Source organism: Panulirus ornatus, chromosome 46 (assembly GCF_036320965.1).
Source record: "Panulirus ornatus isolate Po-2019 chromosome 46, ASM3632096v1, whole genome shotgun sequence".
Taxonomy (NCBI): domain Eukaryota; kingdom Metazoa; phylum Arthropoda; class Malacostraca; order Decapoda; family Palinuridae; genus Panulirus; species Panulirus ornatus.
This window is the reverse complement of record NC_092269.1, coordinates 40771689-40793342: the sequence shown is the minus strand read 5'-3', so window position 1 is coordinate 40793342 and position 21654 is coordinate 40771689. Positions and strand designations below refer to the sequence as shown.

General features: G+C 43.7%; 1 protein-coding gene across 1 annotated transcript in view; it reads left to right on the top strand.

Annotated features, from left to right (window-relative positions):
- The window catches only part of LOC139763301 (uncharacterized), a 140353-nt gene that overhangs the window by 62994 nt on the left and 55705 nt on the right, over positions 1 to 21654 (top strand). Inside the window, exons 2-4 of the mRNA XM_071689289.1 lie at positions 10416 to 10607; positions 10713 to 10756; positions 10857 to 10922. Coding sequence (XP_071545390.1) covers positions 10539 to 10607; positions 10713 to 10756; positions 10857 to 10922 — 179 coding nt within the window. The 5' untranslated portion in view covers positions 10416 to 10538. The remainder of the gene's footprint in view (positions 1 to 10415; positions 10608 to 10712; positions 10757 to 10856; positions 10923 to 21654) is intronic.

The following is a 21654-nucleotide window of genomic DNA, read 5'->3' as shown; positions in this document are numbered from 1 at the left end:
TCTTGCCTGTACAATGTATCATTCCGCCGCTTCGCTCAGTACGTAAACGTCACTTCGAAGTTCACCAGGGACTGACTAATGATACTAATGATAATGATGATAATGATAAGATGAGGAAGAACTAATGCACACACACACACACACACACACACACACACACACACAGCAGTAGGTCCGGGGCAGGTCAGGAGGGTTTACTGAAGCAGCGGCTCGTGTTAACCTCCGGTTTGGTGTGAGACAAGTTTTTGTTGTCATTATTAATGTGTTTGTCTGAGTCGATGGCAACAGTGGCAACACAGACTACCAGTGTTCCACGCGTAGACAAACTGCAGAATCTTCTGGAACAAGTGGAACTTGAATATATTTTTTTCTAGAACAACGAATAAGAGATAGAACACTGCTTCATACCAAAAGGAACTAGAAGACTTTGTTTCTAGAACAACAAAAACCACAACACTTTGTTCTGGCATAGCACCCAGAACTCTGCTTCAGAGCCAAGAGGGACTTGGAACACATTGGAAGCCTCGCTGTCATCAATTGAAACTATTTATCTTGTCATCAACTCTCTTTCCCCATTTAGACAGGGGTGGCTTAAGTGGTTAAGTGTTCCTTTTCACGGAGCAATCAATGTTGCAGGTTTGGGGGTCCCTGAGCCCCACACTCACATCCTGGGGAAGAGGCAGAAAGGCTCAATTCCCGTGGGGGTGGGGGTGGGGGGATGTAAAAGTTTAATTGAGTTTTAGGAGCGAGCAAGTAAGTATCGCCTGATGTCATCGTTTAAAGGTTATGAATTTTGAATTAGATCTGTAGGGGACACTGGAGGGATCTCTAAATATTGCCATACAAAGCTTGCAGATGTTCTCTCTCTCTCTCTCTCTCTCTCTCTCTCTCTCTCTCTCTCTCTCTCTCTCTCTCTCTCTCTCTCTCTCTCTCTCCTTTACATATAAGCCAGACACATACGGAAAGCATGTAATATTGAGCGTTGAACACTGGCGATGTTTTTACAACACTTGTGCAAGACATGGAGGGACCCACGGCCTCGCCCTAAACTACACCATTTTTCTTTTTCTTTAAATCACGTGAAAATGAAATGTTCAGTCGGATTTTTGATATTTTTCATTGACCATTAGATGTCATGCTTAATCATGTATATAATATGTATTGTCACACACATTATAAAACATTCTCAGACTGAATCATTACAAGTGACGTTATGTTAAAGACAAAGGAGCATATTAATTAGCCTTTATTAATTTGACCTTCGTTACTATCGACTAGAGGTGTTTTTTTTTTTTTTTATATAGAATGAGACTTTGATATCCTGCTATGTTAACTTGGTGACTTCACAAGTATCCTCTGTCGTATTGTTAAGGTTAAATGTATCGTTTGATATCAAGGGTTCTTATCCTGTGGTCCATGGCCCTGGTCTCAGTAGTCCACGGAAGGATATCGTAGACGACACATGTAAACCACTATTGTTTGTGGAATGATCTGTTCTTGATGGTGATCTCGGAGCCGAAATGATGCTGGACACCTGATGTAGACGGTGCACAGACACAGCGGCCGTCTCTAGTGCTCCACATACATAAAAACATTAGGAACTTATGTTTTGTTATAAACCTTAACTGGTTAGGTTACACGGTCCTCACTTGTAGGATGCTCTCTAAGATCAAGTATAAAGGTTATATATATATATATATATATATATATATATATATATATATATATATATATATATATATATATTCGTCATTTCCCGCGTTAGCGAGGTAGCGTTAAGACCAGAGGACTGAGCCTTTGAGGGAATATCCTCACTTGGCCCCCCTTCTCTGTTCCTTCTTTTGGAAAATTAGAAAACGAGAGGGGAGGATTTCCAGCCCCCCTCTCCCTTCCCTTTTAGTCGTCTTCTACGACACGCAGGGAATATGTGGGAAGTATTCTTTCTCCGGAAAATAGACACACAGAAAGTGGCAAACGTATAGATACAGAGAGAGCGAAAATCTCATTAAAGATAACTGAACAAGACATTAAACGAAGAACCAGAAAATGAATGTGTCTGTTTCGGGCCCCCTAGTCCAGCCTCGACGCTGGCTATGAGGTCGACATATCTGTGAAGGGTATGTCGAACATACTCCCGTGGTGTGGCAAAATGGGGAGAGACAGGGATAGAGCATATAGCTCATACTACCATGGTGTAGGAAGAAGCAGGTGTATCAAGCCATGAGAACGAACAGCCTGGTGGGTCAAGGAAATCCAGCTTTCTCAGGTGAGGATCGGCTGTGTTACGATGCTCAGGCTGGACTGGCCACGAGTGTGTCTTATAACTCGTTTGGAAGTACACACTAGACACACTTGACTCTTTTCACAGACAATTACTGTACGTTCTGTACCGTCTGTTGTTGAGGCTTTACACATTTCATGCAATGTGGGATGTTCGCATCTGACCAGTGTTAGTGAGTAATGATGATTTTAGAGATGATTTACTGATTGTTAGAATGTGATGGTTGGTACATGTTCCATCCACAGGATCTGTACAAAGAGTCTCATTCTTGATTGAATAAACTGATGATGTTACGTACCTGAGATCTGGACTGATGATGTTACGTACCTGAGGTCTGGACTGATGATGTTACGTACCTGAGATCTGGACTGATGATGTTACGTACCTGAGGTCTGGACTGATGATGTTACGTACCTGAGGTCTGGACTGATGATCTTACGTACCTGAGGTCTGGACTGATGATCTTACGTACCTGAGGTCTGGACTGATGATGTTACGTACCTGAGGTCTGGACTGAACATTTCGTGACGCCCGATGGTTCACCCGTCGTCAGTCCCTCGTCTTGTTATTTTCGACGAGAGTAGAACATTGAAGCCTTGCGATTGTTGTGTGTGTGTGTGTGTGTGTGTGCGTGTGTGTGTGTGTGTGTGTGTGTGTGTGTGTGTGTGAGGTCAGTTGTCATCTTGCTGATGATGCTTCGAGAGTGATTGTGTCAGACGTACTGAATGACAGTTTATTTACTGTAGCATATGACAGGAGTTACAAAGGCCGGTGTTAAAGACAAGGTTGACGTGTTCATGACAGTGATTGTGAGTGTGTGTCAGTGTTGGTAGAATGTGTCAGTGTTGGTAGACTGTGTCAGTGTTGGTAGAGTGTGTCAGTGTTGGTAGAGTGTGTCAGTGTTGGTAGAATGTGTCAGTGTTGGTAGAATGTGTCAGTGTTGGTAGAGTGTGTCAGTGTTGGTAGAGTGTGTCAGTGTTGGTAGAGTGTGTCAGTGTTGGTAGAATGTGTCAGTGTTGGTAGAGTGTGTCAGTGTTGGTAGAGTGTGTCAGTGTTGGTAGAGTGTGCCAGTGTTGGTAGAGTGTGCTAGTGTCGTAATAGCACCTGACAATGTCTGATACACACTACACCATCCTGGAACATCTGCCAGTCTTCTGGTCGAGTCTTCCACAACTGTTACAAAGTTTTAGTTTCGAGTAACCAACTGACGTCTCACATTGACCCACATATAGTAAGTTCTGAATGTTATTGTCCATATCAAATGTTATAGACTATATAAGATACAATGGTGTAGTCTATGTATGATATAGCGGTATTGTCTTTATCAGATACAGTGTTACAGTATATAAATTTTCTCCTGTAATCTTACATATTTGCCAGAGATGCCTCATCAGGTTCTCCGTGTTACTGTTACAGGTTTTACAATCTGCAAGAAACTTTGTTGTATCTTTGTTCGTAGAATTTGTAGACGCCATTAATGAATACCTTTCGTACTTCTGACGAAGCGAACGCATGTTGGAACCTGGAATGGAGTTGGGCACTGGTTGCTTCCAGAGACGTTGTCCAACCATTCCAGGTTGTTCCCTGACGCAGCCCAAATCAAGATGATGCTGGAGTTATGTTTCTTTCATTCTCATTGTGGTCATCACCGTCACTGTCGTGTTCTGTCATCACTTCCGTATCTGTCTCCATACGCCATCGTCGACTACAATTGTTAACAATATATTTGACAAGAGCCAATCTCCAGGGTAGGGTTTACCTCCGTATTGAAAGATATACTCGCTAAGGGATGTTACAAGTGGATGTTGTTTGTGCGAGGCGTCAGTTAACATTTCCACCAAGTTATTGTTAATTTTTTTTAGTTTTCAACTTTTAAACTTTGGTGTTATGTGACATTTCTCCGCTGATTTGTTTATTGTTAGTTTATTTTTATATTTATGACGTCCCGGAGGCTCCAGTTAACATCACTCGATGAACTGTTTATTGTTCATTTGTTTCTGTTTAACATTTCCGTGTCGTGGGAACTTCAACGCTGCTGGTGTCGGTAATGCCAGAGTCCAGGGCGCCTGCCCGCCTGTGGTTGGCTCCTGAGCTGTTGTTCGGGGAGAGGAGAGTGAAGGGAGACTTCTCAAACTGCGTTTAATCCTTGATTGGGTTTTAGACTTGTTTCATTGGCTGGCAACGACGTCAGGTGGTTGGCAATGCAGCCAGATGGCTGGCACTGTATCTAGATGGTTAGCCTGTGTGTGTATGAGAGAGAGAGAGAGAGAGAGAGAGAGAGAGAGAGAGAGAGAGAGAGAGAGAGAGAGAGAGAGAGCAGCGCGGTGTTTGTGATGGCGTCGACCACAGCTTTCTCCTTCGTATCTTGAGCTCTGGCACCTGCCAGACCTTCATCTCTTCGTCATGTGCAGTAAAGGTATTTACACCCTCAGTCTTCCACGTCAAACACTCAGTAATAATCTTGTTTTTCAGCTTGGTGTACAAGTGTTGACGTGTGGTACCTGGCACACCTCACGTGAGGGGAACACTGATACTGGAATGTCGTTCTCGCACTCATTGTTCGTCAGCTGATTTCCCAGAGAGAATGTGGCACACTCCTCCGTCATCAGTGGTCGTCGTTAATGCTCTTCTTCGTTGTCACTCCGTTGTTATTACTGTTTCATTCCTCTGTTATTACTTTTTCACAACTTCGTTGTTACTGTTTTCCTTTCTATCAATATTGTTCTCGCTGCACTGTTGTTATTCTCTTTATCTTCCCGTTTTTTCCTGTTTTTCTCCGTCCGTTTGCTGGTGTTGGTTCCGTCGCCTCGCATGTCTTCTGTTGTTAACTGAACCAGCGTTTCTGTGTTCTCGTTGCTCTCCAGATCGTTAATACAATCTGTCCGTTATTAGTTTTTCTAACTCCATGTTATTATTTATTTTCATTTTTATCATGAACGTGTTTCTCTCTCATATCTGTTATGACCGTTTGATCTGTCATTACTAGTCCTCTGGCCAACAGTGGCTGCGTCTGCATACGTCTGCTTTCTCTCCCCGTGTGATCTTGCCGCTGCCTGCCACCCTCCCCGGGCACCACTGGGGAGAAATCTTTAAGACGGGGAGGAAGGTGCTCGTGTACTGTTGATCACATGACTGTGTTGTGGTATGTTTTCTCTCTCTCTCTCTCTCTCTCTCTCTCTCTCTCTCTCTCTCTCTCTCTCTCTCTCTCTCTCTCTCTCTCTCTCTCTCTCTCTTGCCCAAGGTGGAGCCTTCTTCCACCTAACCCAGAGTGGAGGTCTTCCACATCATGACCAACTCTCTCTGCTCTCGTTTCTCTTCAGTCGTCCCTTTTCTGCCCGTCATGATTTCGCTTCCCTCTCTCCCTCATCTACAAGTATTACATGGGCCACTGTCCTCCTGAGTTGTGTGTCCCACCTACTATGGTGTGCACTCGCGGCAAGCAGCTGGCTGCTACTGCTGATTCCCATGGTTTCCGTGTTTCCGTGTGTTTCGTCGAATGGTGAAATTATGAAATTCTCTTGATTTGTTTAGTCTTTCCCTCTTACGATTAAGCCATGCTTTATGTCCATTTTGCGTTGGTTACTACTAAGGGATCATACCCTCGTGCTCACGGATCCTACCGGTCTCTGTACGTGTGTGTGTGTGTGTGTGTGTGTGTGTGTGTTTGGGGGGGGGGGGGCGGTAGAATGCCCTATTCTTAGCCGTCAGTTGTAGGGTCAGTGTGGACGCATGATTAGTTAATTTCTTTTTATCATTAATTAGTTAATTGATAATTTCGTACACAGAGACGCCACTCAGGAAGTAATTATAGTCTTGATGATATGTTCATTGATATGCCATTTAAGTCCTTAAGAACGATGGTACGACCCTTGATTATGACATTATCATCCTTGAGCACGACTCTACGACCATTGAGGATGACGGTACGACCCTTAAACTCGAGTGTCCGGCGCTTGGTCATGAGGTGTTAGGTGCTGACCATACCCAAGAAAGGTCACGTCATCCCGTACCGTCGTGCTCAAAGCGTTATGATGTGGCTTAGTACCTCCTGAGAAACCATATCAGCATCTTGCATTAGCGACGCTTTTCATCATAGGAAAAATAAAAAGGTGGTCACATGAGCATACATCATGTCAGCCAGTCTTGAGGAGGTGTGCCACCTGCAGGACAGACACATGTATCGCCGGTATTGTCTTGCACGGATGTGTCGTAATGTTACGACCAGTCTCCAACATAAGGTTGCTACAGTAAGGAAGTGTAACCCCGAGAGTTTATAATGAGACGGAATGAATAACGATGTTTTCAAGGTACGGGTTTAAGTGTGTAAATCGTACGCACTTGGAGATGTTTTAGGATTACAGTTTAAGTCGATCGGCGGCCATTATTTTAAAAGGTCAAGTGCCAGACATTGATTCCCAGCGTTATTTAACAGAGGTTTATTCAGTGGAATTATTTTCATTGCTTCTGTTCTCGTAACTGTAAAGAGTTTACATTAAATGGCGAGTCATCTTCTTTATCGTCCGGTCCTCTGTTATTATGCCGTCCACTGAGTCCTTGTTTACATTTCTTGTGGTAACACGTAATTCAAGTAGACTGTAAAGTAAATGTTCTCTGTAAAAGCCAAGTGATGCAGATTTATTCTCTCGTAATTCGTAAGGTACAACTGATATTACTCTCTTGTAGGAGTTCCGACTGTTTATATGAAATGTTTCATCTTCATAGTACGTCTGTGAGAAAATTTGATTTGAACAGCTTGTTGTCCTTCATGATGGTTAGAGGAAGGTGCCGGGGTAACACACGTCCCACCTGTGCCAGTAATGACACACCAGGTAACGGGCTGTCATTGTCAAGTGCCCGTGCCAGGCTTGATCTTGGCCAAACTTTGCCACAAGTTCTTAAGGACAATCTGTAAGGTCAGGTCAGTCCTACCGTCGTGTTCAAGTCTTGTTCGCGTAGTTAACAGGAAATTTGTGCCTTGTTATTAACCACTTAGACAAGAATTTGGTTATGATAACTCCTGAAGTGACACAATGATCTGGCATATTAAAGAACAGAGAGTATTGTGGTGAAGGAAGGTGACCTGTGAAGTTAATGAGTTTACTGATCTGCTCCCCTGGTGTGTGGCCGCCGGGAAGGTCAGGATGAAGCCAGTGTACGTGTTAGTAAGTTTGAGTAAAGACGTGTATTCCACGTTGACCTCCTCATAGGTGTGTGACTGGTACACCCAAGAGAAAAAGTCATGCAGAAAAGGATGTGAGAAGCATATTGTCCGGTGTAAAGACATTTTAATAATAGTAATTAACGGTGTTTATTAAGTTACTACAGCCAGTGGCTTGAAATGTATAGAAAAGGTGCAGGTCATTATGAACAGGTGGTCTGTAGAATAGGGGTTTTAAACTGTACATCTACCAACACAGAGGTCGTACTGCGAGGCGTGTGTTGTGCAGTGTATGACCAGCTCGGGGATGTTGTGCCCAACTGCAAGTCAGAGGCCAGGGATATTTGAGTGGCAGGAGGTGACGATGGCTGGGATGGTGCAGGGACCAAGGATGGTCTTACATACTTCCGTCTCCAACATTACAGGTGGGACCAGGTGTATGTATGGTCGACAGCAAGACCACATGGGGGAGAAACAGTAGGAGGTGGGGAGGGTGGGAGGCCGCCCACCTAGCCAGTGTGTACACAACGTTGTTGTGGGTCCTCTCATCATTACTTTGTTTACATTTACATACGCTCTGTTGCCGGGTGTATAGATGTACTGGATACACAAGGACACAAGGTTACCAGAAGGGGCAACACGAGTGTTAAAACCCACCCACCTCCTTATCGTCGCCTTGCATGGTCCTTGGTCCACACCTCGACCCGCCGGACATTACCATACTACACGAGGAGCCACAAGGCCACGTGCCCCATCCATCAAACTCACACACACCCCATTTTCTGTCGTAATTAACCCCAGCGTGAAGCTAAGCCTCGTTCAGCGTAGGTAAAGATGAAGTTTACAACAACCATTAGCAGGACTCGCTGACCTCCCATCCACTGGTCGAGTGGGGCCGTCGTAATCTGTCATCCTTGTTAACACCTTGTTAGGCCGGTCGTGTCCCTGATTAAGTTGCCGTAACCGGTTCCCGACACAGATCATGACGGATGTGTAGATCCGGTACAATGTTGGCCATTACTTCGGCTTCTCTGTTCAATAATACATGGACAATACAAACATATTCATACGATTAATATACATTATAAACGTAATGGTGAGAGAGACACGTAGGAGCGTGTTAAAGGGATACATAGATGACCTATAGAATTAGTGACAATAACGAGTGATACAGAAATGTTCCAGTGAAACATGGAACTACAGGTATAGATAGGACGAAAATTTGATAGCACGTACGGGGTCTCTGATAGCTTCATAAAGACACAAGCGTTGAGACACATGGAAGTCTGTGGAGATACATAGATAAGAGAAGATCAGGAAGTATATTGAGATACATAGATAATATAATTCATTTAAGGTTTAAGTTATTTGGAAGTTTACGGGTTATAGGATACATACTTAATGTACAGTGACAAGTTCATTAAAGGATACATGTAGCGCAAGGAAACAGACGAAAGAATGGCCCAACCCACCCACTTACACATGTATATACATACACGTCCACACACGCACATATACATACCTATACACTTCAACGTATACATATATATACATACACAGACATATACATATATACACATGTACATAATTCATACTTGCTGCCTTTATTCATTTCCGTCGCCACCCCGCCACACATAAAATGACACCCCCTTCCCCCCGCATGCGCGCGAGGTAGCGCTAGGAAATGACAATAAAGGCCACATTCGTTCATACTCAGTCTCTAGCTGTCATGTTTGATGAAACGAAACCACAGCTCCCTATCCACATCCAGGCCCCACAGACCTTTCCACAGTTTACCCCAGACGTTTCACGTTCCCTGGTTCAGTCCAATGACAGCACGTCGACCCCAGTATACCACATCATTCCAATTCACTCTATTCCTTGCACGCCTCTCACCCACTTGCATGTTCAGGCCCCGATCGTTCCAAATCTTTTTCACTCCATCCTTATGTATATATATATATATATATATATATATATATATATATATATATATATATATATATATATTATTTATTAATGAGTTATACATATAAGGCACATGTAGGCATGTAGACGGCTGGACAGACATTTGAATGAACATATTCAAATGGATTTACATAATTTAAACTATCACAGATATTCAAATGAAGTGTACTGGTGTTTGTAAAAATAGTAATTGCATGATTATATTTAAAGTCTTGTAGTATACACCAATATGGCAAATTTTATGTTTACTTTTTGTATGTCCCAAAATTCTTCCGCCATTTTTTTAGCGCAATTCAGAATACTTTTGTTCAAATGCCATCAGCTTCCTAAGTAAGATTTTCTAACAACTGTGATATATAACGTGGACGCCTCACGAATCCACAATGAAATTTGTGAAAGTCTGTAACACTTGGCATGCCGAGCCTTGAGCCTCCGCCTCTATGATACATGACAAGTTAATTTTTTTTCCCCCCCCCTCTCTCTCTCTCTCTCTCTCTCTCTCTCTCTCTCTCTCTCTCTCTCTCTCTCTCTGAGCGCACCTCCCTCCCCCTCTTCTTTCTTACCTTTTAACCCTCATGTTGACCTTTTTATTTAAAAGAAAAACATTGGTTTTAATGACTTCTGAATGTGGTGTTGGAATATTCAGAGAAAAAGTAGAGCCGAAGTTGCACAGATGATAGTGACACCATCGAAGAAACAAGAACGAGATCAATAGTTTAGAAATATGGAAGGAATGCGATGTAAACAAACGGTGCGGTGATGAGGTCCTTTACTTCCGAGTTAGTAGATCCTTCATGACGGTACGGGACTTGCCTGGCTAGGGAAAAATATCGTACGCCATGATGACTCACTGGAATACACGTATTAACACTCTGGTGACTGTATGTTAAGCTAAACTCATTGTATAAATCACTAATGGTTATCAATGAGAGAGCGATACATTAGATAAAAGGTGAACAAAACAGTAGGTTAGTGTTTTGAAACTAATATACGCTGTTGATTTTCAAGTGTTGGCAGCCCTGGCGTGACGTAGTACTCGAGCGGTTTGCGGCGAAGGCGCCAGAAACTCCTTAGTCTGGGTGAAACTGTGGTGGGTAAGAGGTACGTCCGCTCTTCCCCGAGTGATACATCATGGAGCTTTCGTTAGTGGGTGATAGGGTTTATGCTGCGGAATGCATACAGAAGAAAAGAGTGAGGAGGGTACGTGTAGCAGAATTTGAGTAATGTGAGTGGAAATATGGATGATTTGTGACAAATAACGCGGTACTTAGCGACTCAACTCATTTGTTTTGGTTTCCGTTGCAGGGACGTGTGGAGTATTTGGTGAAATGGAAAGGCTGGTCGAACAAGTAAGTCATTGACAGTCATTTTAATCTCACAAAATGTCTTAGAAAGCCCTTACAGACCTCCTGAACAGGCGACTAACGCTGGTGTATTGTTGTGTTCCAGGCACAACACATGGGAGCCGATTGAAAACATCTTGGACGTGCGGCTGTTGGAGGCCTTCGAGGAGAGGTAGGTAGCGCATGTGCGTGTGTGTGTGTGTGTTTGTGTGTGGCGGCTTCCGCACCCCACCACCACCAGTCCTTACTACATGTGTATTGTAGCGAGTATTGGTATGGATAGCCCAGGCGGGCGAGGGCTACGTGAGAGGGTGTATGGATTTGTGTTGATGCGAGGCCGACTGCATTGTTTCGGTGATAGATGCCACAATGGTAGTGTATCTAGAATTTCTCAGGAAAGATAAAAAGCTATGCAAGAATTTTGTGTGTCTGTTGTATAAATTGATGTATCATGTTTTGGGATGGTGTGACTAGCATGGTTGAGTTAGAATATTTTACTCTATTGTGTCACTTTTATCAGGCCCCGATAATTTTTGCTGTACCTGTTACTGAGAAGACGTATGTGTTTGCATCTCTTTATGAAGTAGTTGAATAAATAAAGACTGAAAAAGTGGCACTTCTTTGATAGGTTGGGTAAGAGGTCCCGTAAAACGGGGTTCGTATTTACTATTACAGACAACTACTAAACATAAGTATTTATGTAATATGATATTGTTTATGTTATATATGATATTGGTATGTTAATGGTTGCAGGTGTATGAAGAAAAGTAGTGCATTGATGGCACGTCCGATTACGTTTCAATGTCTCGTCCGTGTTTTGACATATCAGTCTAAGAATCTACCAAAGTTTTCCATAGATGACTACCCTGCTCATAAAGGATGTTGCCCTCATGTTTTCCTTCATTGGAAGGTTGTATAATGTACCCCCATGTGATGTCTTGATGTATACCTCTGTTGTTATGATAGTTAAGTAACCCGATATTGCGTAATGCCTCCGTGTGGACTGAATGACCTCCGTAATTCGGATGTTGCGTGTGTGGCTCCTAAATGCCAGTTTGATGGGTTATGTTGGGAATTAGTTCATCTTATGGATACTAGTCTATTATTGCTATAAAATATTTATTATACTTCGGAACTGATCGTACATGACAGCGTATTCTGATGGACAGTTTGTTTACATGACAAGTTTATACGTATATCTGTGTGCCCAGGGAGACCTTGACATTTTCTTGACTGTTAGAGTGCTTGCTTTAGATTTTATATGAATGTGACCATAAATGCGTTTGTCCCATGGGATCTGATGGAGTCATAAGCCATGTTTGCAGCTTATCCTTCCCTTGGCCACCAACCAGGGTGCAGGTAGCCAGCCTCTCGGGTCAGAACTCATCAGTGGTAATGATAATACGACGGCTCTGCTCCGGTAAATCGCTACTTAATGTCCTGCTCGACGTTTCTCCACTTCATCTTGACTTCTTTATCAGACTTGGTGGGTGCACACTAGACTAGGATCTGTAACTGTGGGGTCCCAGGTTAGGTAAGGATGGGGGGGGGGGGGGGGGTATACCTTCTTGATTTTAATCATAGGTTGTTAAAAGTATTTGTTTCTTGAAGTCTTTTAAAACCTGCTTACAAGATTTTATGGAGTGATTATGCGATGTTAAGATATAATGGTAAATAGCTCACGATCATGCATGGTATAAGAGTTGCATATCCTTACACCCTGTTGTCTTGCTGCACCAGCAAGCCATGACTCGTCATGCGCCACAGATGGCTGGCTCTATACTGTAAATCAAGGAACGCAGGAGTGGATTCTGTGTTGGAGAATACCACGATTATGGCTTGGCTACAACTCCTGTGATTTATTGTTGTTGATAGCCTTGGAGATGTGGGGTTGTATGGCCTTAACGAGGCTGGGGTGTCGGCTTTTATCGCCTGGTAGCGGCCATGTGACGAGGGCGTATCCCAGAGCCGCCTATATGAAGACAAATTGTTTGCAGATGATACTTATTAAGAGATAGATTATACGGAACTAAGGCGTATTTTGAATGAGCGTATATGACGCCCATTATGCAGTGATGAATGGGGAAGTGCGTCAAGACGGGATTATGGATTAACGAAGTTGGTTGTAAGAGACTTGTGTGAAGATTAGTGTTAGAACAGTTACCCATTGACATTTTTTGTGTATTTTTCTGGTCAGTCGTATAACTTTTTTTTTTTTTATTGAATGCATATAGTTGGTGAGATTATGACGCCTTGTAACGAGAGTTTTGAGATTATTGAGACGCCATAGAGAGCGACTGTATTTTTATTTAAGTCATGTCAGGCAGAAGGAAAAATGTTTCCAAGCTTTCTTTATGACAAAGGCTCAGGCCACGGACGGGAGCCATCTCTGCGGTAAAGCCTTGAATACAAAAGAGGGGCAAGAGAAAGAGACGCACCTTTACCAAGGGAGAATATTTCCTGGCAATAAGCATACGATGACAACCTTACGTAACATTTTGTTGTGGCGCGTGCAGATGCGATGACAGATGGGTTGTAATGAAGTGCGAGAGGCTGAGGGAAGGAGACGGATTGCGTGAATTAACGATAGTGAGGCAGCAGGTTTGTGGGTGATAATGTGGACTGGAAGTGTGTGATCTGGAGTGATAGATAGCTTTCTGTGTGGCAGTTGACGCCGTCTCGAGCTGTTGGCTGCGGTAGTGGATGGTTGAGATGGATGAGCTTTCTGCAACAGGTGACGTCTGAGGTGTTTGTAGTGGGAGTGGGTTGTGGAGTTAGGTGGCTCCTCTCCACACGTGACACTGTCTTGAATTGTTAGTACCGATGTTGGTTGTTTGGAGTGTAATACCTTACAACCCTGGCAGCTCCAGCAGATGAAACATAAGGGAAGGAAATTGTTCATCGTGTTCTCCACTGGCTACTGATAAGGGAAGGAAATTGTTCATCGTGTTCTCCACTGGCTACTGATTTTTTTTTTTCAATGAGTTGATTACGTTTAGCTGAACGCTAATACACACACGTGTAATACTTGAATGTTGAACTCTCTCCGTAGCACAAATAGTTATCATGAGATAGTCGCACAAGTTTTGATCGCCCTTCTCACACACACACACACAGATCAAGATATCAAAAAGTGAAGAAGTTGCGATTTCCTGTGGAGAATGTATCAGACTGCACGCCAGCCATTCAGTATTTGCAAAGCATAAGAATATGAACGAGTATAGTTGGAAAAGAAAGGAGAAACGGAGAAGCTGTATTAAGAAAATTGTATGTAACGTGATTTATTCAAGACTTGCCCCTGAATACGTCAGGAGTAGATTAACACTTTCAAGAGAGCTGATTAGGCTTAGGGAATCAGAGAGGAGTTGCAGAGAATTATGTAAGGATATGCGAGGAACCAGGTGACATTCGGTGGTGTTTTCACAGTGAAGACAAGGGTGAGATGGAGTTGGGGGAGGCGGAGGTATCATTCAGCAGTGAAATACGTCGGGAAGACAATTTAAAAGGTGTCTTGATCTTATATGGTTCAAGACCCTGATGAAATTTCTCCACATGTCTCTGTGTTTGGAGATGCAGTGGAGTAATCGCATGAAATGTTTACGGTGTCCAGGAAAACAAGGGAAGGTGCAAGAGGGCAAACTCCGTTATCTGTTGGCAAACGTCGTTGTCTGTTTTGAAGAAACGAGACTGGGAGGAGGGGCTGAACTGCAGAAATGGTGATAAGAAAGCAGGTGAATAGTTTAGGCAGAGGAGCTACAACCTCGGTGAGAGGCAGCGTAGGTATAGGGAAGGGCCATTCGTAATGAACCTTCTAGATATCTACGAAAAAGAGCTGCGGTATAGATGAGTGAGAGCTGGTTGGCTTTCCTATATCTGGACCGCCAGAAAGCACTCGGCTCTGCCACACGGTAGGCTGATAAAGCTGATCTTCTGGAAGACTACCTCGATAGATAATACCTCAGTGGAAGGCAGGCAGCAAGCTAAATCTCGGGGGACCTACTCGAATTGGCTCGTCACCAGCGGCGTACCGCAGGGGTCTGTTCTGGGACCATTCCTATCCTAGATGAATGTAACTGACTGACAAGAAGGATTGAAATGCCTACCATATGTTTACGGATGACGTCAAGATCGTAAGTGAAAAGCAAAGAGGATTGCATCGGCCTGTAAGGGGACAGGTGGGTTAATGAAAGTCAGCCCAATAAGTGTAATGACGTTGGGGCACGAGGGAAGAAAGACTTGGATATAAATGTCCGATGGATTTTTTTTTTTTTTTTTTTTGAGAGGGGTCCAGCCAGCCAGAGTGGGCTTGGCCCCTGAGTCACGTGTCAAGGATACACAACGAAATCTATCATAGATTTTGTCTGGATATGTACCATGTTAAGCTCAGTACTACTAATACTAGTAATATTTGTATACTGGTGTAGGTATGATTCTCTCTCTCTCTCACTGTATGACGTGTGACCAGTAACCATCACATATACATGTAGTAGCCGCAGAATGAACATTGGTTTCTTTAGTATGGCCTAAGCCGCCTGGTATGGAGCCTTTAGGCACGAGAGCGGAAACCCTATTAGTCAAGGTTGGGCCCCGTCCGTTACACATACCGTACTTCACAAGGGAGAACGACTTGCAATTGTCCGTTACATGACACGAACGAGACGGAAGTGCAGGAAAGCTGTTACGTAACCTGACTGTAACAAAAGTACGTAGCAGCAAATAACCAATTGATTGGAATTGATATGTGTCGGTAACAAGAGCAAATTTAACCGTTACGTAACCAGAGCATAATGGAAGGACACAGCAGCTACTAAAGAAGCGGTTACATGACCCGGCCGTCACGGAAGTACACGGCAGCGACTAACGAAACCGTTACGTAACCCGCGCGTTACAACACTGGGCAGCTGAAGAATGTTTTCTTTGTTCGTTATGTTCTAATTTGTTGTTTATGTCTGTGTGAGGGGGAGAGAGACCTTCTCAAGACCTTGTAATTATGGCTCAGACGACCTTCATCCCTGGGCGGGGCATGGCAGGTCGTACTGCATCGGTGGATGTAACATGGTGGGTCGTACGGTACTGGTGTGCGTAACAGGTGGGTCGTACTGCACTGGTGTGCGTAACATGGTGGGTCGTACAGTGCTGGGTGTGACAACTAAATGCAGGTCGTGGATCTGGTCAAAGGTCAGGCCATCTGACCTGGGAGTCGTACCGTCGTTTTCTGGGTAATGTAAGGTACGAGTGATGAGAGGCGTTGACCACAAGTTATGACTAGCGAGTCTTCGCCTGTGTCCTCAGCTCTCCAGTCTGGAAAAAGATACTTATTATCAGGTTTGAAATAGAAGTGGTCGTCTTCAGATATATACATCATGTGTGCTGGTCTCACAGTAAATTATTATTTCTATGAGTCATTACTGATTAATCTACTGGAGATGTGTTGTAGAATCATTGTATTCATGCATGTTGTATCTCTTTGTGTATCATTGGGTTTTTATTGAATCATATATTTTGATTTATTACATTAAACGTCAGTGATTCAGTATTAATTCATCATGTTTTGTTTTTGTATAATCATTAGGCATCAGTTATTCATCGTTGTTTAATTTATTCATCAGAGATTTTATTGGTGGATGACTTTCCCAGACTCATGCGCCTGAGTCAGTTTTATTCAAATCTTTTTTCTTAGTCCTTTCCTCGTATCCTAGTGAGTCATTGTTTTTATATATATTCATCTTATTACTTGTATTGACTCATCACATTTGTGTCACTTCATCTAACAACCTGTTGTTCATAACTTGGCTTTTATTGATTCATCGTGTTTTATTGGTTGTTAACTTCTTTTATTATACATCCTGTGACTTTTACTAGGAAAAGTGCGTCGGAGACAGTGAATGTCTGGCATTTCGTGAGGGTCTAGGACGTTGGAGATTGAGGTTGATGTAATTAGGTCTGGGAGGAGAGTCCAGCACAAGGTGATATTATTATTACAAAGTTTATTTAATCCTGTTTTGTGTGGCGTTCTGGTAATGTGTTTCTCACCTTTACAACGGGGATTGTCTGGAGAGATTTGATAAGTTGATTGTGTGTTGTTTCATTTTTCACGTAGGAATGATTGTAGTATGTTTCGGTGGGTTGTGCATGACAGCTGTGGAGTGAGTGGCTGGCTGGCTAACTGTGTGCAAGTGAGGCCGTTTTCCGATGGTTGGTGACGTTTACAACGCTAAGGCGGGAGAAGCAGTTGTACACAAAGATGAATGTTATGAACATCACAGTATGATTGTTGTTCCGGAGTGACCTGAGAGTTGTATGTCACGTGTTGTTGGTTGTAAGGGTAACAATGGCTGTTAAACAGAATTGGATGTTATAGTGGACCCCCGTTTCTGCTGAGGACGTAAGTTGACAGCTCTTTAGAACTACATGAGACATTATCATTAGGTAAGTGGATGTCTGGGTTGGGTCAGCGTGGCACGTGTGATGGTCTGTGAGCCACAGGCAGGCAGCTTAACGTGTCCCTTCCCCCGGGAGGAGTCATCCAACCCAGGTGTAGGAGTGATGTTCATTGTGTTAGTACTATAGTGTATAATATTGTTGCTAGTCATATATTTGATATATGTTTTCTACCCACGTGTGAGCTTAATGGTGATGATAGCAATAATAATGACAATAATAATCGTGATGATCATGGTAAGAATACTAAAGATGATAACAGTAATAATGATAATAATAATAATAATAATAATAATAATAATAATAATGATAATAATAATAATGATGATTATGATAATAATGATGATGATGATAGCAGTAAACATTTTATGTGATCAACTGCAGCGAAATCCTGGACGTCCGTACGTACGCGTCGAGGTAATATACACCATCACACACGAGGTAAAGGTTCGAGTGTGCAAGTGTTTGTATCACAACAGATGGAGAGCTTCATGTGTAGTGTTTTGGTCACTGATGATGATCACAGTGGTAGGGGTGGTCTTGTATCCGTCTCTAGCTACGTTGCGGCTCGTGTGCCTCACTGTAACTGGGGAACGAGTCATCACTGGTGGCAGGAGATGACTGCCGTACGACGTGGTGTTTGATCGTTAAGACTGAACGTGTTAGATGAAGTCCAGGTGATCATGAGAGGAGGAGCCGCTAGTGTGTCACGCGGTTGGTCATGTTGCAAGATTATCTTAGAAAATACTTTTATGTGTTTGTTGTGTTCTTCCTGTAAACTCGGACTGATAGAATTTCGCTGGACAAAACTGTCTTCGTTTAGTAGTAAGATATATTTGATTATTAGTAATGAGAAGGATGAGGGAGGAAACTTCAAGGTCGACATGATCAGACCTTGAAGTGGTAAATCATGTGATGTGTTGCTGCTTAATTCAAAGATCCGCTTATTCGTTTCTTATGTAGTGTTGTTGATCGGTACGAATATGTATATATAACGCGTGACGTGTTTAGTTGCACAAGTATAGATACTCGTGTTTGCGTCATATTATAAGTCAAATTTTCAGTTTGTGTTGTAAAGTAGGTTAGTTGTGGGTGTATAGTCTGGGCTTAAACATGCATCATGTTTGTGTACTGATACATATCTTCGCAAACTGTGGGAAAAGAATCTGGGATTGTTGTTATAGTGGAACACATTTATGTTAGTGTCATAATTATTTTCCTTGTTACCTTTTTAAGTTGTATACATACTTTTACCTTTCTAAGTTGTCAATGTATTTAGGAACGTTCATAGATGGTAAGTTTCTCTCTCTCTCTCTCTCTCTCTCTCTCTCTCTCTCTCTCTCTCTCTCTCTCTCTCTCTCTCTCTCTCCCAAGATCATGGTGGGTGTGTCACCACGGGCTGACCTGTGTGGTGTGGTCTCCCCCTAGATCATGGTGGGTGTGTCACCACGGGCTGACCTGTGTGGTGTGGTTAATGCGAAATGTGTTACGCTCTTGACTGATGATGGAGTTTATAGACGGAAGGGTTAGGCGTGGGCAGTATGCAGATGAGGCGACCTGAGTGTGGTGGCTCTCGTGTGGTAGGTTAGAGTTCGCTGGCTTGCGGGTGTGTAGGACGAGATTAACACGCGGTGGGTTATACAGCGGATTGTTATCTACCGGGAGGGATAGATAGATGGAGATGTAAGGGAAGAGAGGTCGATGCAAGGCCGGTTTCTGTTAACATATGTCATTATTATGATGGAGTACTACCCTGTGTATGTGTGTAGGGAGGCGCGATGATGTCGTGTAGGTAGAGGGTGGTGTGAGGTATGAGAGTTGATGGAGGAGGCAGGGATTTTCCCATATATTTAGTGTGATGGAAGACTACCGGGTGTGTATGTAGGGGGAATGGGAGGAGCGTGATGGATTGGGGTCGCGTGAATGGGGTGAGGTAGTCGTGAGGGTTGGTTTCTCTTCCATCATGGGTCACGTGACACTGGCCTACGGGAGTGTGTAGGGTTTGGGGGTGTTAGGCTGGGGGGGAGGGGGGGGCTTGATGAGGAAAGCTGGGTTGGTTTCACTTCCTCCTTGGCGTGGGTCCAGCCGGCTAGGTACCTCTAGGCAGTACTGCTTTCCAGGCCGATGCCCTGGAAAGGCAACATTCACCTCTCTCTCTCTCTCTCTCTCTCTCTCTCTCTCTCTCTCTCTCTCTCTCTCTCTCTCTCTCTCTCTCTCTCTCTCAGGCCATCCATAGAATGTCATCTTAGAATCGCATCATGTGTGGTGTGGTGTCCGCACATAGGGATGTGACCCACAGTGGACGTCATGACGGAGCGTGTGGTGCGCTACATGATGTAGTATACAAGATCATCAGTGTGGACGACGCTCTCTGTCACGTACTGTTATCTGTGCCGCTTGAAGAAGTTTGTCACACGTTACCCGCTGGCTGCTGTGTCTTGGAAACCAGATGATAGAGATATTGCAGTTAGACAGTGCATATTATAGTGTTATCAGTGGCAGATATACAGTAAGACTTATTAAAAAATAAAGTTACTCGTCAAAATGACAATTTAATCTTGATTGTAATTAGGTCATTAAGCAGACTGTAGTACATATGTGCCAGGCTGGAGGTTTACGTATTCACTAGAAATCCAAATGTTTTACCTGCTTTTCTTTCCTTCAGCCAATTGCGACCAGACCGACTGCCTTCTGTGACCCATACTGACTACCTGTCGCGACCTTGTCTTGGAAATTAGTCTGACCTCGGATTGCGGGAGTTGAGACAAGAGGTCGCCATTTATATGGTGGGGGTAGTCGGTCACCGGTGCTGGAGTGAAAAATGTCTGGTGTTGCAAAGACTGTACCGGTAACCTTTTAAGGTCTTGCTCCGTCTGGCTCACCTTCTGCATATTTCAGCAGCGTAGCCTTCACTGCCGGAGTCCGGCTTGTCCACAGTGGACAACGCTGGGTGGCGACTCCAGACCCTTAGTGGCTGGTTGAGATGTGATTCGAAGTGGTCGTTCAGGTGAAGGTTGGGCAGGGGAAGGTAAATTGTCATGTTGGTTGGTCGTGCAGGTGAGAGCGAACCATCCGTGCGATAGTTAGGCGTTCATGTGAAGGCGAACTGTTGCGGTAGTTGGTAAACAATCGTTAAGTCGAAGGTGGACTGCTCGTTGTTTGTGTGGTAAGGTGGGGGTGGGGGCCACCAGGTTTTTTTTTGCGCGGGGGGGGGGGGGTCGAGGGAAGTGCGGGAGGGAGGGCTAACACAATGGTCGGGTTTCAGGCCATAATGACTACACAACCGTCCTTGTCTCCTGTAGCAGCGCTCTTTACCCCAATCACTGATAACCTTGTCCTGGTAGAGGTGATGCTGTTGATCTGCACACATCACATTTATGTCAACCAGAGCCACTCGTATTTTCTCAAACCCAACAGGTATACTTGCAAGTCGGATAGTTTTCTAAGTGTAAAGAACTTTTTGGGTTCGTCTTGGTGTTCGCTGGGAGGAGCTGCGCTGGACGTGTTGGCACAGCCACAAACGCGGTCTCATCTTCAAACCTGCCCGACTGAATTGCGAATTTTTTCTAATCCGTTAAGTACGACGATACGACCCTTGGGTATGATGGCCTTGCTGTTGACCTGAGCTTACAGGTCAGGTCAGAGACGTAGGCAGTCATGATCTAGGATGGGATCAAACCCCGCGCCCTCCTTTCTCAAGGTGGGAAAGTACTCAGGACTTCTCTCGTGTTATCAGCTGTGGTCTTAATCTTGCATTGAAATGTACGTAATTCTCCTCTGGCTTCCTCCGCGAGTTACTTTCCAAGCTTACCCCGTGGATGGCAGATGCAGACAGTGTTGCACAGCATTGGCTCTGAGGTGACTGGTGCAACACAGATCTTGCCCGACCTTGTTGGCGGGAGGGGGCAAGCCTCGCGTCGGATGGTTTACGTAAGGTAAGATGCACTGAAGGATTCTCCTTGAAATGCGGAAGTTGTACGTGTTTCTGTGTGTGTGTGTTGCGTGTGTGTGAAAGGGGGAGAGAGCGCATCATTATGTTTGAATGATTTTTTATTTTCTTTTAATGTATAGAAAGTCTCTATTTAGTCACATGACCTCGTCATTTATATGTATTTTCTACACACACACACACACATACACACACACACACACACACACACACACACACACACACACACACACACACACACACACATCAGATTGAGTTATCATTGTATTATGACCATTGCTCACCATCCATCCACGGGTGACTTCACTTTACCATGACCGCTTTACACAATTTGCTACAACCGGTATCTACGTGTATATAATATATATATATATATATATATATATATATATATATATATATATATATATATATATATATATATGCATGTCTATTCGTTGAAGGAAACGTATGACGTAAGTAAATCTGTCGCTGAAGTTGTAATATAACCCGTTTATTCGGTCAGTGATAAAGT